The 18,352-nt window shown below is 37.7% G+C and overlaps 1 protein-coding gene across 3 annotated transcripts in view; it reads right to left on the bottom strand.

The window, feature by feature from the left end:
- Nucleotides 1-18,352, bottom strand: part of CCDC85A (coiled-coil domain containing 85A) — a 194,767-nt gene that overhangs the window by 28,512 nt on the left and 147,903 nt on the right. For 2 of the 3 annotated variants that reach the window (XM_066267169.1, XM_066267170.1), the window contains exon 3: nt 11,313-11,389. The exons of the other annotated variant lie outside the window; for it this stretch is intronic. In XM_066267169.1, coding sequence (XP_066123266.1) covers nt 11,313-11,389 — 77 coding nt within the window. The remainder of the gene's footprint in view (nt 1-11,312; nt 11,390-18,352) is intronic. 3 annotated transcript variants of the gene reach the window in all.

The raw sequence follows: 18,352 nt of genomic DNA, 5'->3' as shown, positions 1-18,352 counted from the left end.
ACTAAAATAATAATTAGTCTAAGAGTTTTAAGTGAGCAGGTTAGTTACCCACTTATTCTTTTCTTTCTTTCTCTCTTTTTTTAAGTGATAGGTCAAGAGTTGCTTATACTCCATGAACCACCTATATTATGGAAGTTCCAGACATCTCAGAGAGGACAAAAGTGCTGAAAGAGGTCTTGCTATCATGTCCATGCCTTGACTGAACACCCCTAAAATCACAAATATCTAAAGCACTGAGAAATGTGAGGACAAGTTCTCCCAAAGGGAAGAATTAGACCAGGCAAATACACTTGAATCGAGGATAATGGAGTATTTCCAAAAGGGAGGGACAATCTTTTTGAATTGACTATCTCTTTACTGACAGTAACCCTTTCTCCCCACCTCCATTTCTGGGCTTTACACTAGAACCCTGTGGGCCTGGAACAAGGTAGAACCCAAGCAAGACTTGGGAATGTCTCATCCCAGAGAAGGCTGGGAGGCACTGGGGCCAGATATCACTGCAGCAGCTGGTCAACAGGCCAGGTCAGGACCAGACTTAGAGGGACATGGGACAACCTATATAGTTGGGAGGGGGCAGCTCCCAGAGGTAAGTGCACAGGGGCTGAGAGAACGGACTCTATCCCTGCTTCACCAGTCTGCACCGGTGTGGCCCAGTAAACACCATCTGCTGCTACTCTCAGTGCTGCCACGTTTACAGATGGGGCTGGGTTGTTTATCAAAACACTGCACTGCTTACTGATGTAGAAACTACTTTGTAGAATTTCTAGAATAAACTCATAAATAAACCCTAAATCTTCTCTTACTAAGGATGATTTAGCTAGCCGCTCAAGGGCCCTAAGTCATAAAACAAGTGAGGCAAAGCCTGTAATTTATTCATGTGCTCTTTCTTCCTACAGCTTCTCCACATCTACTTTAATAGCTTCTGAGGGTAACACGCTACCAGGTGATACAGGCTCAATGGCATGCAGTCTGAAAGATATTATAAAGTTCCCTATAAACTATAAAAGCAACTCTGGTCATTGTCTTATACTATACCTTCTAAAATGCCTCTTTTCTTCTCTACATCAACCACAACATCTAAGAAAGGGCCAGCCCACTTATTGCTGGCTGTTATTTAAGATGCTTCAGTCTATAGAGTGAATCCAATAAATCAGATATCCTTTGAAAAGATATTTTCTTCTTCTGCGCATTATGAGTAAAGCAGACTGATTCATAGGCAGATGCTCTTTTGTTATTCTCAGTCTAACCACACTCCCAAATCTCATGTATGTTATCTTATGTCCTTTATTTTTTTTCACAATAATTTATTTTGGCTTATCTCTGACTGGAATTACTGGAAAATATATTTTAAAATAAAGACTATTAATTATTTTGGTATAGAGGTAAGTTAACATTCTAACATTTCTTATATTGTTTTTTCTCACAATTAAAATTTTTTTCTCTCTAAAATGCCACATCTCTATTTATTATATAAAGTCCTTCAAAATATCTTTACATGTCATTTTAAAAAAATGTTTACATTAGCATTTGTACTCAGGAGAAGATATCCTAAGTTCGAGTGATCTATAACTATGATTTGTATCAACTTTTAAAAAACATTTTCTTATCAAATAACACCTAGTGAATAACATTATATATCTATATATAGATATATCGATATATATAGATATGTATTTTCCCCCTTTTTATTTAGTGAGAGGGGCAGAGGCAGACTCCCACATGTGCCCAGACCAGGATCCACCCAGCAAGTCCACTAGGGGATGATGCTCTGCCCATCTGGGGCATTGCTCCATTGTAAAGGAGCTATTCTAGCACCTGAGGCAGAGGCCATGGAGCCATCCTCAGCCCCTGGGCCAGCTTTGCTCCAATTGAGCCATGACTGTGGGAGGGGAGAAGAGAGAGAGAGATAAAGAAGTAAGAGGGGAGGAGTGAAGAAGCAGATGGGCACTTCTCCTGTGTACCCTGACCTGGAATCAAAACCCAGGACTTCCACACGCTGGGCCAATGCTCTACAACTGAGACAACTGGCCAGGGACTATATTTTTTAAAAGTAATAAGACTTTATAATTTTGGGTTCTCTTTGAAATAATTGTGTTTACAAACAGGATTTAAGTTTAGGATTTTTGTAGTCTACCACAGAGACCATGGCAGAGTGAAGAGCGCCACACTTCCTGGGCAGTGATGATGTTCTAGCCACACTTCCTGTGAACCCCTCTCTGCCACTGGCTAGAACCAGCTCACCCTTCACCACTTCTCTCTAACCATTCTTCAATAAAGATGCCGTCATTCTAGGACCTGGTCACTTTACATGGGTAGAATACATGGACCCAAGCTATTCCTGGGCTCAGAATGTTCAGGGCTGGAAAGAAGCACACCTACCAATAAAGGAACAGAGGACTTTTTACCTCGCCAAAGGAGAAAGCCATGAGAATGTATGACACTCATTTTATTTCACAGTAAGTATAAGAAAATCTAGGGCCTTTATGTTCATTACACATAATTTTATATAATAAATTTAGAGTACTACACATTCTCTCAAAATACACAAAGGCTAACACTGCTTAGACGAGTATGTGAGTTCCCCTATCTGCATATTTGATATGATCTGAGTCTCAGGCATATATACCCATTACTATATGAAATTTAAAGAAATTTAATAGCTATCTGATGAAATTTTATTAACATTAGAACACAATGTGGTATAAAGCTGTAGGGTTAAGGAATTTTATATCAAAATAAAAAGGGGTACATCTGTTTTGTATGGACATTACATATAAACACAAACTTTCTCTGATCAAAAGTCATGGACCCTGGTCAATTGGTTCAGTGATAGAGCATTGGCCCAGGGTGTGGATGTCCTGGATTCGATTCCCAGTCAAGGCACAAAGGAGAAGCAACCATCTATTTCTCTACTCCTCTGCCTCCCCTTCTCTCTCTCTCGTCTCCTCCTGCAGCCATGGCTCTATTGGTTCAAGCGCATCATCCCAGACGCTGAGAATGGCTCAGAGGAGCCTCCACCTCAGGTGCTAAAAATAGCTCAGTTGCAAGCATGGCTCCAGATGAGCAGAGCATCGCCCCCTACTGGGCTTACTGGGTGGATCCCAGTCAGGGCACATGCAGGAGTCTATTTCTCTATCTCCCCTCCTCTCACAAGGAAAAGAAGATTTACAGAACTGAGCAGAACTTCCACATCAGGGTGCACAAGCTGCAAAAGTCAGAGGTATTATCCTGGTCTGGCAGCGAATTAGACCATTCAGTGTCTGTTCTAGCATTTTCACAGGGCCTCCTTTAATCACTGGATTACTAACAGAATCCAAAGTCACTGCTGACTTTGTCTCAGCTTTCTAAAAATGACAGTTTAGTTTGCTTACTTCTCAGAAGATGATAGCTTTGAAACTATAATTTAGTAAAGTCTCAAATCACTTAGAAATTTATTTAAACTGTCTTATTTTGTCAAAGACTATAACTATTAGTTTATATAACATTTATTATCTATAGTCTATTTTTATGTAGGCAGTATTTTTATGTAGTGCCTATATTAATTACATTTATATTTGTCTACTTTATATTTAAAGGATATAGGTAACTACCAATTATCAAGAGGCACCAACTTAAGTTTTGTATGTGTTACAAGAATCTTCACTTTGCTCAGGCTACAGCAAAGACAGAAACTATAAGTCCCTGTAAATGAAAAATGCCTCGGTGCCATGGCAGGAAAGGTGGGAAGTGAAATGAAGAGGACAGCATGGTGAGTCTCCGATACCGCAGGCACAGAGGCCTCGACCTCGTCAGGACACGGGGCAAGTGAGGCTTGTAACTCTGCATGTCTCCAGGCTGCAACACGCCCAGTTTCCTCAGGTCTTGCTTTTATGCTATCTATACTGCAATAGAATTTACATTGAATTAATCCCACAGCAAACACTACCCAATATTTTCCACTTTCTCTGAGCCTGTTTCCTTATTTTAACTTTTTTTTTTACATTTTTTACTTTATTTTGGATTTTTAAAAAAAGAAATAAAAGGAGAGTCAAAAACCATTTTGACAAGGCAACATTAATTTCTTAGTTCCATCTCAAAATTGTCCTAAATGTTCCTCCATATTGCTTCTCATTCATATATCAGAGATTCTAGTTGACATTACTACAAAGAAAATCTTGATGCTGAGAGTCCCATTAGTTTTTTTGTGACAAATTCTTCCAAAGACAGATAACAAAAATGGTATTTTTACAGCTACCACACATTTAAAAAAATTTTTTTTAATATTCCCTAGTGAGAGAATTACTAAGTGTCAATATAAAAAGACAACAGAGTTAAATATGAACTATTGATACCATAGTCCCAAATAATTGAGCATTTTTTAAATTCAGTATTTCTATTAATAAGTTTATTAAGTGGCATAGCTATATTTTCTATTGCATTGCCATTTTGCCTATCTTCTCTCATTAGAATGAAGATTTCTTCTCATGTATCAGAGATTATCAAACAAGAACCCGCAAGCATGATGATAATCAGACAAATGTTGTGCATCTCCTCACTTTGAGAGCCTTCCACATTGCTCCACATTTTTCCTATGAATTTTACTCTCTTTGATCTTTTTTCTGATAGACTTTACCTTTCCCCTTAATCCAGTATCCATTTATCTATGTTCTCCAGTGTAATGTTTTCCCCGAATGGAACTTTATTTTCCACATCCATTTGTCTCTCTCCTTCCAGTACACCCACACCACTTGTGTGGCTCCCATCTGTCCCCTGAAAACTCTATTGCACTCTACATACAAGCCTTTTTTCTTTTCCTTAATTATGTTAACTATGGTGATTGAGAGAAAATGGTAATTCACAAGCACTAGTCCTCTGGTGGAGTCCATTTTCTCCCAAATATGACTCTAGCAGCAGCCAACCCTTAATGGGTTTCACCTTTTCCTCCAATCAGCAGCACACAGAGTCTACTCAGGTGGTGCAACACAGAGTTCCTGCCCGTGAAAAATAATTTTTGCTCATGTCACTCCTCAGGAGTATCAAGAATGGTAATTTCCACGCACATAACAATTAAGGACCAACACCACTTGCTTTGAGCACCCTGGAAAGCATTGCCCTGTTCCTGCTTTTTGTGCAACAGTTACTGATATATTTTTTAGAGCAATTCAAGTCTTATAAGAAGTCGTGTATTTGTGGCCCTAGAAGACAAAAATAACTCACAAAACAAAGTAAGAAAAACATGAGAAGAAGAACGACCGTAAGTATCTCCATAGCAAAAAAGAAAGAGCAGGCGTGAGGGAGACACACCGGTCAGAAAGCACCCTCCCTCTGCCCAGGGCACCGGTCATCTGCAGGCAGCGTGGGGAGCTCCCCGGAGCCACCACCCAGGCCCGAGGTTGTTGCCATGGAAGTGGAAAGAGCAGTTTCTTTAGCTCCTGTGCACCCTCTTCAGCACTTCCGGCAACAGGGACAGGTCCTTTTCCTTTGCTCAGAAACTGCTCTGGAAACGGCCCTGCCTCTTTCCCAAGGCACTGAAAGACTGCATTGTGAGGCGACATTGTCCCCAAATTACACAAGAGGGAGATTTTTCATTCCCACTACTAAAATTAGACTCCTATTTGTGTGCTCGCATAACAGGAATAGAAACACTTGCTGGAAGGCCCCTCAGTAGTGCTCCTAGTTGCCATGGCTCTCAGACCCTTTTGCTGAGCCCACAGCTCCCAGGCACGCATGCGACCCCAGGTGGGCAGGTCAGGGCACCTTTAAGGATTCTGGAAACCTCTCTAAGTGTCGGTCTCAGGAGGACAGTGGTTTGCTTTGGAAAGGTTCTCTGGGGCATATAGGAGATACAGAGTGCTTTCCAAACAGATGTTAGTGCCAGAACATGGGATGAAGGGAACAGATATGCCAGTAGGGGTTTTAACAGATGTAAAGTTAATTGACTTTGGCACGAGCTCCATGAATGATGCAAAATCTAAACTCAACACAGAATAAGTGACAAGAGTTTTAAAAAATAGTTTTTAGCTCACTATTATGTCTGAATAGTGACTGATGTCTTCAAAGGGTGGTATTGTCTATAATAAAAGCATCAGAAATGCATTTTGTATTATCCCCTGTGAGATATTTCCTAGTTGAATACAGTTTATTACAGATATAGTACATTACTATATGGACTGGGTTTAAATTAAAAATCTTGTAACCATCAAGAAAAGGACAACGGAATGAGAGATCTAAGCAAGTTTTTGAATTTGGGCTAAAATATCAAATTTCATGGGTATATACCTTGAAAATGACTACTATAACTCTCTGGTCCCCCACCCACCCCTAACTCCAACTCACTCTGAACAGAAAGGCCCTCTCTGACCATATTCTGTTAAGTATAAATGTTTCATGTAGATGAGAGTACATGTGTTTGGACAATAAAACTTTATGATTTTTTTTTACCAGGGGGTAAAGTTTTTTGATGCATTTTTAAAATGTGTCAGAGAGAAGATTCTATAAAATATGTCTTTTAAAATTTATAATGGATATTATGGCTTTAAGAAAAATAGAGTATTTCCTTTAAAGCAGAAATAGAATAAATGTCTAAGAAACCTTAGGTGGCTAAGCAGATACCATGTTAACTTTTAAGATAAGTGTTAAAAAAAAAAAAAGAATCTGACAATAAGATAAAAATAGATTTGGCAGCTTAATTACACTGAATTCCAATAATGGTATGTCATGATTAAAGGAGGCACTGTGTGTGCTAAAGAGAACACCTTGGCCTGCATCTGCTCTTGACCAGCTGTCTGACTGGGACTACACTACTAACCTCTGTGAGCCTGCTATGCCTTTATTTAAAGAGGGGATTGTCCAATGTCACATGGAAGGTTCTATTCAACTTTGAAAATCCCTTTATAGACACAGAGTTTGTGTTTCTGTGTAATAGGTATGTTCCTTTTAAATTTGACATAAAACTCCTTACAATAATTTTATACCATATTGGATCTTTTATTTTATGAATTCTTACTTATGTCATTGTGGGTAACTCTACCCCACTGAATTTAAAAGTCAGTAAAATTTCATTGATGGCAGCTTCATTTATTTAAATAATATTTTCATTTAGTGTTCAGATCACATTAAATATGTACAGAAAAGAGCTCATAGACCAGTCTAAGCAGTTTTAGCATTATGTGTATTATGAAAGGTTAGATCCAATCCTTTGAAATATTTTTAAATGTAATCTATAAAAAATGTGTACATTCATTTATGTGTTCAAGAAAGAATATCCTAAGTTCAGGTGATTGTTAAGGATCATTTGTACCAACTTTCAAAAAGTACATTCAGGGTTCATTTGTGTTGTCACAGAGTGCAGGATTTCCTACTTTTTGAAGGCTGATTAATATTCCATTGTATGATTATACCATATATTCTTTTTTGTTTGTTTTATTAAGTGAGAGCAGGGAGACAGAGACAGATTCCTGCATGCTCCCGGACCGGGAGCCACCTGGCAAGCTCACTAAAAGGTGATGCTCTGCCTGTCTGGGCCGCTGCAACCAAGCCATTTTAGTGTTTGAGGTGAGGCCATGGAGCCATCCTTAGCACCAGGGCCAACTTTGCTTGAACCATTTGAGCCATGACTACTGGAGGGGAAGAAAGAGAGAAAAAAAGGAGAGGGGGAAGGTTGGAGAAGCAGATGGGTACCTCTCCTGTGTACTTTGACCGGGAATTGAACCCAGGACATCCACACGCTGGGTCAATGCTCTACCATGAAGTCATGCAGCCAGGGCCATATTTTCTTTATCAATTCATCTGTGGACCTTTAGGTTGCTTTCACAGCCTGGCTCTAGTGAATATTACTGCAGTGAACAGAGGAGTGCTAATATCTCTTTGAATCCTGATTTTAATTCCTTTGGGTAAATATCCATAAGTAATTAGTAACATGTCAAGTGATACAAGGACAAATATTACATGATTCCAATTATATGAGATATCTAAAATAGTCCAACTCATAGAAGGAAAGAATAGAACAGTGGCTGCCAAGGGGTGGAGGGAGGTGGGGAGTTGATAATTAATGAGCATAAAATTTCAGTTATGCAAGTTGAATAAATCCTCAAGACCTGATGTACAACATCAAACCTATAGAAAATAATACTGCATCGTATACCTAAAAATATTTTTCAGAGGGTAAATTTTATACTGTCTTGCTATCAAAATTAAAAATAATAAAATAAAAAGGCATCTCCTTCTCAAATAATACCTAGCAAATACTATTGCTTTTTCTGAAAATGAGACTGTTCTAACTTTAGGACACCTCTGATTACTGTGTTCACAGATTGGATTTAAAGTATAGCGGTGGTCCTGGTAGGACACACTAGAGACCACAGCAGAGTGAAGAGCCCTGTGCTCACTGGGTGGTGACCTGCCACGGTGTTTGTACTGATACTCCATCCACACTTCCTGTGGGCTCCTCCCTGCCACTGGATAGAACCAACTCAGTCTTCACTGCATTTTTCTACCTGTTCTTGAATAAAAACCCTTCATTCTAGACTTGGTAACTTTGCATGGTTATAAGACTGGACCCAAACTTTATTTACACTTAGGCCTACAAAATTTAAGAGCTGGGAGGAACCTCGCCATTTATAAATTAAGAAATGGAAGTCTTTGCACCAAACCAGAGAGAAACCCGCATACACTCACTTTGCTTATTTTAAAATATGTATCACTGAGGAAAAGTTGTGACTTCCTGTTCATTATATGCAATTTTATATAAAAAATAAAAATGAGCATTAAGGAGATTTCTTGCTCCAGGAAAATGCTTTACATGAGTAGTCTAAACTAAGTCATCAGCAAAGAACCTGGACACTGCCACAAAATATATCTGGTATATTTGTAATTCCAGTTGCCAACAATCTTCTTATTCACATTTGTCCAAAGACAAGGGGACATATTTTTTAAAAAAAAATCGGGAATAAAAAGGATGCCTTCTAATCAAGGCACAGAAAACAAGCTCTTACAACTGAAAATCAAGTGTTCAGAATTGAGATTAATTTATACAGTGATGTTAGCTTGTTGTATTGAATTGACCTTGCAAACCAGCTAACATTATGCACTCAGGAATAGTTTCTGCAGGGAAATCTCATAATTATTTGTAATAGTCCCAGTGACATCTAAGAAGAAACTGCGTATCTTTTTTGTTTTTCAGCCCAAGTCTCAGCCTTCCACAAGGATTCTCTTTACATGATTCTCACTATCTACGTTCATTTCAGTTGTGTTTATACAAGTAGTTGCAGCTGATGGCCTATCATATCTATCTTCGCTGTAAATGAAGGTTTCACTCTCAAATACAGAAACTTAATGGAAATACTGTTTCTGAACTGAGATCTACTGTATTCTTTGCATATATCCAAGAGCATATTTCAAACAATGGATTTTCTTTACATTAAAGTAATTTGGACACATAAATAGCTATTTAATTCTAAAATGTTTTTCCATTTTAACATCTCTGAAACCAGCAAGAATCTGACATGAAATAACTGACATCCTTTTTACTTCTTAATGGCACATATGATAATGGGCCATCCCACCTCAATAACACCATAGATTCACTAGAACATGATCTTTCCTAGCCATTTCTTTTGCAGAAAAGATAATAATCTTCTTTGATAGAAAACAGCAATGCATTTAAAAAATATGCTTGAACACTTTATATCTTCAGGAGTTTTTAAATCTCTTCTACTCTTAACTATGTAATCCTGTGTTATTAAGTGTACACACACACACACATCAAGTATAGTTGAGGACTCCTCGATTTCCCTTCAGAATCTCTAACACTTTTGCAGATTTTTAAAAATCAATTTTGTAACCATTTTCACATTTGCAGTTCCTCTTTCTCATTACGGAAGCACACAGGCTAGTATTTCAATGTTGATGTGAGCCCCAATTCGCACTCAGAGGAAAACGAAGAAAGACCTTTGTTTTCTTTCTTTTCATTTACATTCCTTGTTGCTTCTGAAATGGTATAACTGTATATAATGTTCACAATAAAGTAATCTTATATTTTTTTTAGTTCCTGGAACAGAGAAGGAGGTTTTCATCAAGGGTCCTAGCATAGTCATACTATGAATCCAATATAAAAGGAAAAATGGCTTTTAAAATTAAAAGCACAGAAGAGCAAAGAAAAAACTCTACATAATACATTACTTCAGGATATAAGTAATCCTTTCTGTTATCATGAATGTTAACATATCATATGTACAGTTTGAGAAGGGAGATAAGTAGATTCGTTTCATTTAATCTCATAATTTCTAGCCAGATGGTTGGCCAGTGGAAGAAAGAGAAAAGCATTCTTACACACAGTACCTGAGAGCCCAAATCATCATTAATGAGCAAAAGTAGTTTAAAAACAAAAGATTTAAAAACACCTAAAGTGTCTTCCCAAAGCATACTTGCACTAATGTTTCTGGTTCTCTTCCCGCATTATAACCAGTCTTTGTATTTTCATTTAAACTTCTGTGTACCAGCTATTTGAGTTTTAATTTTCCCTTAGTCACTTATGAAATAGAAATAATCACCAAAATGTAGAAAGAACATTAGCAACTAAATGCTTAAAAAGCTCATTTTTATAAATTATTAAAATACATTACTGTCTACATGTCTGTAAAGGAAACCAGCCTAGAATCGGTAGGTTTGTTCAACTCCTCATCAGAACATTCCCCAGAACCAGTGCCTCAAAGGACCAACATCATCTTCACCAAGATATCAACCCACGGAAATAGTTTTATAAGTAAAATGTATGGCAAAACATTAAATCCCAGAAGAAGTGCACTTTACATTCACCAGGGAAATGAAATGAAGCCCCAAAGTAAAAACTGTCAATTACTGTTATCATTTTGTTGCACTGAAAGAGTTCAATTACATCACAAAGAACTTTAGAATGTACTAATTTAATTAAAATATGAAATCCTCAAACTACCTACAGCTTTCCCCATCTTACAAATTAGCAAAATTTTTATTTAAATACAAGTCCCTCCTCTGTATTCAGCCACTCCATGCATAATGCATGTTAGCACTATCAAAGTACTTTGTACTTCTCTTCATTATTCACTTTTCTTCTTCCTTCAAACATCACTTTACATTCTTATTAAAGACATCTGCATCCTTTGTTATCACACTTGAGAATCTGGATAATATGATGGCTATTATGGAAAGTAATCACACTCCACATTGATGAATGGCCATTTACAAAATGATTTCTATTATTTAAAAGAGAAAATGTAAGTGAGACTTAAAATTCCAAATAAAATGCTACAACTCCAATGACACTGACTAGCTATGAGCTTCTGGAAGTCACCCACCTGGGGCAGCATGCGATTCTCTTCCTCCAGCTGTCTTACTCTTGCCTCCAGCTGCCTAACATAGGACAAGGTTGATTCTAAAATTAAAAAGAAAGAACTCACATTATACACACAGGTCTTTTTTGGTGGATATTTCTGGCTTGACTTATTCAAATCAGGTTGTGACTACTAAGTCTGTTATTTAGAAAGAAAGAAAAAAAACTTCTCCCCAGAAAAACAATAACAGAAGATATTGAAACTACAAGCAGTCTGAACAATTGTACAATGTTAAGGATAATCAGAGAAATTTATAGGCGGTAAGACTGTGGGTTTTTGTGTACCCTGTAGCCCTCAGAACATTCGACATCTTGAAGACAGCCATTTCCTCTTTTCTGCTGATTTTATGCATTTTGAGATTTCAGTGAGCTGGCCCACACATAGGCTTTTTTTTATTTTTGGAATGTTAATTGTAACCGAAAGAAATTACAAGGTCATTTTAAAAATAGAAAAAAATATTTCCAATATCCAGCTCCCTTCATTTTCCCAATAAATATTTCAAATGTTAAAACCACTTTGTTCTTGTTTTAATTTCTTCACAGGCTCAGGTGAGTTTATAGCCTTATATCAGAAAAGAAGTTTCATTTTGAAGAACAATCTGACAGTCATTATTTTTCATTAAAGTAAAAATTTTTCAGCACATCATATAGCAACATAGCTGCAATCCATTACCCAAGAACAAACATTTCAGGTCTAGTAAAATGCATGTAACAATCCAGAACACATCTCCACAGTTAGTGTTATAGCCAAGATCCTCCTCAGCACCTGGCCAGCCTCAGTGCATTGAAGAAGAGTTTGGAGTCCCTAACAATCTGAACTTAGGATGAATATTGATGCAAATTAATATCTTATCTGAAATTCATCATGGAAACTCTACTTTATGATTTTTAATGGCAATTGGTTGTAAGGCCTCAATTCTATATTTGTGACCTCCAAATCAACATTTTCTTTCTTTCCTTTTTTTTAGAGAAAGAGGGACAGACAGGGATAGGCAGACAGAAAGGGAGAGAGATGAGATGTATCAACTCATAGTTGTGGCACCTTAGTTGTTCTTTGCTTGTTTTCTCCTATTTGCCTTGACCGGGGGGATTCAGCCAAGCCAGTGACCCCTTACTCAAGCCAGTGACCTGGAGTCACTTCTATGATCCCACACTCAAGCTGGCAACCCTGTGTTCAAGCTGGTGTGCCTGCACACAAGCCCAGATGAGCCTGTGCTCAAACCAGTGAGCTCAAACCACTGGCTTAAGCCAGTGACCATGGAGTCATTTCTATGATCCCACACTCAAGCTGGCAACCCTGTGTTCAAGCTGGTGTGCCTGCACACAAGCCCAGATGAGCCTGTGCTCAAACCAGTGAGCTCGAGGTTTTGAACCTGGGTTTTTAGCATCCCAGGCCACTGCGCCACCACTTGGTCAGGCCAAATCAATATGTTCTTAAAATACATAAGACATCAGCCAGTCCTTAATTCACAAGTGCAAGGTCTGAGCTCATTCCCTACCCGTTTACAACAGCTCATCTTCACAGATGTTTGTAGAAAGCGCTTATCCCTAACATTAACACAACCACCGACAGATCTGATACCAGTGGAGAGGACAGCCTTGAGCATTCTTCATACAAGATTGATACACAAGGGGAAGGAATCTGAAGACATTTGCTAGAAATATGCTCTCACTTTTTAGTTCAATGAAACGTTAAGAGTTTGCTTTATGGATTCTTCCAAATGTAAAAAAAAAAAAAAAGTATAAGGCATAAATGAATAACAAACATTGATTTCATGAATCTGCTTGACTCTAGCAAATGAATAATTAATTTTCAGATCATCAAAATGTGAATGTAGATTGCGTGATTTACAATATTGCAAGTCCCAGTTTCTACTTTGGAAAAACCGCCACTTGAGAAGGGCCATACAAGAGAAAAGTTGTTCAGAAATATTCTACAATATTTAAAACATGAACAAATGCATTTCTTGTCTCCTTTGTTCACAATTTACAACTTATTGTTATCGTCCCTATACTACACTATCCCTGAGGCTGCAATACTTAAAGTAGCTGAAATGATTCTATACAGAGTGATTCAGGTAACTTTTGAAAAATGCCACTAAGTGGATTTTAATTGAGTAACTATCTCAGTCACTTTAATCTATTTCTCTTTTTAAAAATCATTGCCGTTTACATATTTGATGTGATGCTTTTATTAAGTTTCTATATACTTACATTTCAAAAGTTATGTCAGTACAAAATGAGGAGGTAAATTCTTGAATGTGGAAAAAATTCCCTTCTCCAATTTTTAATGTCAAATTACAGTAGATGAAGTTCAAAGCTTTGTTTCAAAGCATTCACTACAAACACAAGCAAATATATGAAAAGCTAGGAAATATTTCAGACAGGCAAAATAATAAAATAAATAGCTTTATGGTGAAGACAAAGCTAAAGAGAATTTTGTGTTCATTCATTCAACAAATATTTATTGTGTCACTAATTTTCATCAGGCATTGCTCCAGAGTTGGGATGAAAAGATGACCAGTTGTGGAAGTCTTAGGTTTCTCAGAGGACAAATTCCACTGTATGATTATATGCCCATATGCTATGTTCAAGAGGGTCCTGCCTGACCTGTGGTGGCACAGTGGATAAAGCATCGACCTGGAAATGCTGAGGTCGCCGGTTCGAAACCCTGGGCTTGCCTGGTCAAGGCACATATGGGAGTTGATGCTTCCAGCTCCTCCCCACCTTCTCTGTCTCTCTCTCCTCTCTCTCTCCCTCTCTGTCTCTCTGTCTCTCTCTCCCTTTCTCTCTCCTCTCTAAAATGAATAAAGAGAGAGAGAGAAAAAAAAGAAGGTCCTGTTGTTCCAGGCTCAGACCTAATTCTCTGTTCCAATTATTACTTAAAAATGAAGGGATAGAACAAATGGGAAAACTTCTAGGGGGAGGACAGGAAGAATAGGTGATCTGCACGCATAAATAAGAGATTTAGTGCTATAAGTTGTTATTATCATCAAACAACTGATTACATAATTCAGTAATGGGAGTGGAATAAGCAAACATTTTTCTGAAATATTTTGTACAATCATCACTGAGTCCCTTTATGAAGAGCCACTGAGGAAACTACTAAATCCTTTGACTGTGAAGTGAGAGAAAAGCAAGTATTTATTGTGTTAATCTTTTAGAATTTCAAGGCTTACTTGTTATTGCACCATAGGATAGCTAAGCCTAACTACTAGTACATCAGAAAATATGTAGACATTTGTAAATACGACAAGATAAAGTGTAAGAAAGTCTGTACTTTCAAAATACAGTGGTACCTTGAGGTACGAATTTAATTTGTTCTGTAACAGCTCATAAGTCAGTCAACTCATATATCAAACTGCCGATACTGGACCCGTGCACCAATGTGCCAACTAGTGGCAGCTTTCTGAATCACAACTCGTATCTTGAAATTTTGCTCAGATCTGGAACAAAAATACGAACCGAGTCGTAACTCGTATCTTAAAAAAAATTTATGTGTGTTGGTCTGTTCGTATCTCAAGGTACCACTGTATACATATCATAATTAGCATTCCTGTCATAGCTGATCATTCTATAAAATAAAATAATATAAAATAAAATAAAAACAGATTAAAATCTTGTGTATAAGAAAGAAAAGAAGCCCCTTCTGTGTCAGAGGAACAACTGGGCCATGCCTTCTATACCCCATCCCCCATGCTGCTGCCTCCTTCTTCCTTACTTCAGGGACATGTCACAATGTCCCAAATTTATAAATATTAAAACTAAAATTCAGAAGACGGCTATGAACGGGCTAAACAATTAGAGTTAGGCTGAATTTTGACTTTCATTTTGTATGTGTGTGATAGTGACCCAAGCTTTCCCCAAACCTCCAGGTTAACCTGGAGCAGACTTGAAATTGGTGTCAACTATAGACCAGCTGGTCTTCCTCTGCACCCAGGGAACATGGAGTATGGTTGTGCATGGACCTAAGAGAAGTGTCTGACAAAAACTGACGTTCTTTCTATTTATACAGTGATACATGTGCACTTGCTTACACTCAACTATGTTAGAATATACTATGATTGGAGTTGATCATTATGTTTATACCACTGGCTGACTGCTGTTAAAATTGAGATTTCAGAATGCCATTTTGGCTTTCAGAGCTCTGAGAATGAGGATCAAGTATCCCTACAAAATAACAGCCAAATACTAAATTATACTCTACAAAGATATAGAGTTTGTTATAGAATGAATCAATCTTCAAGAAGGATATTACCAGTTGGGGGAAGAGAAGGCAAAAAAAAAATAAGACAATAAGGTGATACAGATATTTAGTACTGAATCACATGAAACAGAAGTACAGGAAGAGAGCAATATCAGCCATAGAGCTTTTGAAGGAGAAACCTAAGCTTAATGGATCAACAGCAGTTTGACAGCCAGAGAGATGCACATGGAGCCATAGGATGGACAAGGGCCAGAAGCCAGGAGTCTTCCTATTGTAAACAAGGAGAGAAAGGAAAACACTGCGGAGAAAAAGGAGGAAAGGCCAAGGTGCTTCCCACAATCATGATCTGAGAAACCAACTTCAAGACACAGTTACACAGATAGTGAATTTAATCTCCTCAAAAGTTATTTTATTACTCTTTCCACCTGGGGAAATCTATAGACATCTACACATTAGAAAAGCAAGATTAATCAAACAATACCCATGGGAAAATCCAACCACATTCTCAAGATGTTCTTTGGGTCAATCTTGTGCATATTCTCAACGCAGAAACCATTTCTTTCCAATTGCCTCACTTTTCTTTTGAACCTACATGTAAAAATCCACAGCATCTCTTGCAATAAAACAAATGTAAGTAAGAAACAGTCAGAAGATTTTCACTAAATTCACGGATTCTAAATGATTCCAATTTTAGAACTGAAATGCACTTTTGAGGTTTTCTAAGCCAACCTGTCCTCAATCCCGATTCATTTGGCAAATGAGAGAATAAAGCCCAAAAGATAGTGAATTTGGACTAACACTTGGGATCAGTCAAATATATTAAAAAGATTTTGTTTCACTGCTGGGGCATCCAAGTGATTCCCTTCTCAGATCTTCTAACCATCAATATGTCAAACTTCTTACATAGTTAAATCCAAAGTTCTCCCCTTTTCTTCCTGATTTAAGATATTCTGGATGGCTATTTACAATAGCTTGATATTTTCCTTAGGCAAATATCCTGGACTCGATTTCATTTCAGTTTACTTGAAATGACCATTCAGTCATACAAAGTAGCTTCAACTCTTTCCTCTGCTCATTTGAAAATACTCTGATTAAAATACTAAATCCTCTTATCTCACCTTGGTTATTAAAGCAGCATTTCTCTCCATAAGTAAACACGCATCCTTAAAAATCACTCATGAAGGACTCTGATTGTCGTGCATAAAGGATATATTGTTAGTAGTTGCAGCTGTCTAAGGTTTGTCAGACTTCTGGGTGGTTTTGATAAGATGAAGTCCTATCTTGTCGCCAAAATTTCAGGGGAGAAAGTAAAATCTGGTAATGGCCCATTCCTAGATAAATTATAGCATTTGGAAGAGTGTACAGAAAGAAAATAATTTGGAAACTATAGCAACCAGGGTTTTATAGATGCAAGCTCTTCTGTGGCGATGAATTAGTCTCCCTTGGCCAGAGGAAATCCAACGGCACTGACTTCAAATCCGGAGGCCCTCTCTTCAATAAACCCCAAATTCTAAAGACAGTGATTGTATTAGTCCCAAATTAATCCCACCATCCACAGGCTTTTACACATTTCTTAGGAAATTACTTCAGAATTATATTTCAGAAATGATTACCACTCTGACTAAATGTGTCCCTCTTCTTTCCTCAGGCAAGCAAAGGTTAGCTTCCTGCTCGGAATTTATATTAGCTCCAGAAGCAGAAGTGATTATATTTCTCACTATAATTTGATACTATTTTTATATAAAAAAAATCTTGCTGGGATCAGCATTTTCAGATTTGCCTGGATATTTAACCCAGACTCTTTTATTGACAGAGAATGAGTCAGTTTTCGCTCCAGTCTACTATCTATGAAGCTGATACTACATTTCTCAAACCCCTTTTCATGCCTTCCTGAAAGAAGGATAAGGTAGTTATTTAATATCCCATTTCTCCCATGTAGAGACCTGTTCATGGCTCTTCACTGATCTCCGCTTCTCTTACCTGTAGGTCTCTGCTCACACCTTCTCCTGGACAAACAAGCCACTCTGCCTAGCCCAATACTTCATATTCCTCTCTGCATGGTATGAAAAGTAGCTCTCTAACAATTAGAATATCCAAAGATTGAAAAATATGAAGATGTACTTCATGTTATTAAAAGTGTTCAGAGGAAGATCAATGAGATTCTGCCAAGATTTGTACCTGTGTATGCTGTTGGGCTGGTCCCTTTAACTAATTCTCAAGATCAATAATTTCACAATTTTCATTCTTCCCACTCTATGGATTTCTTTCAGTTTTCTTTCTTCTCAACTCATTTGCCAGTAAATCAGATATTGAGTGACTTATGATTTCTTTTTACTTACTTGGGTTATTTATTTTTGTGTCTTTATTTTTTTAACAACAATTTGATTTACTTTGATATCAAGACTTCTTCACTTAATAGTGATTACCTGCTGTGTGCTAGAAAACGCTGTTCTAGATACTGGGATATAGCAGCAAGCAAGGTCTGTGCCCTGATGGAGTTGCCTTCCGGTGGGGAAGACAGACAATGAAAAGCAAGTAGGACACTTTGTGAAGGTAGTATGTACAATAAAGACAACCACTCAGAGTACTGGCCTAGAGAGATTTGGGGAAGTACAGCTACATAAGGAAGCATGGCCTGGGAGGAGCTCTCTGAGGACCAAGGTCTGAAAATGAGCCCACTATGCAAAAACACCAGAGAAGAGAGTTCTAGGCAGAAGAACAGGCAAGTGCACAGGCACTGGCTGGGAAGACTCACTCGTATCCTAGAATCCACTTGAGAACTTAAAAAAAAAAAAAAA

Source organism: Saccopteryx bilineata, chromosome 3 (assembly GCF_036850765.1).
Source record: "Saccopteryx bilineata isolate mSacBil1 chromosome 3, mSacBil1_pri_phased_curated, whole genome shotgun sequence".
In the NCBI taxonomy this organism is placed as follows: domain Eukaryota; kingdom Metazoa; phylum Chordata; class Mammalia; order Chiroptera; family Emballonuridae; genus Saccopteryx; species Saccopteryx bilineata.
The sequence above is the reverse complement of the archived record's forward strand: the minus strand, read 5'-3'. Positions and strand labels throughout refer to the sequence as shown.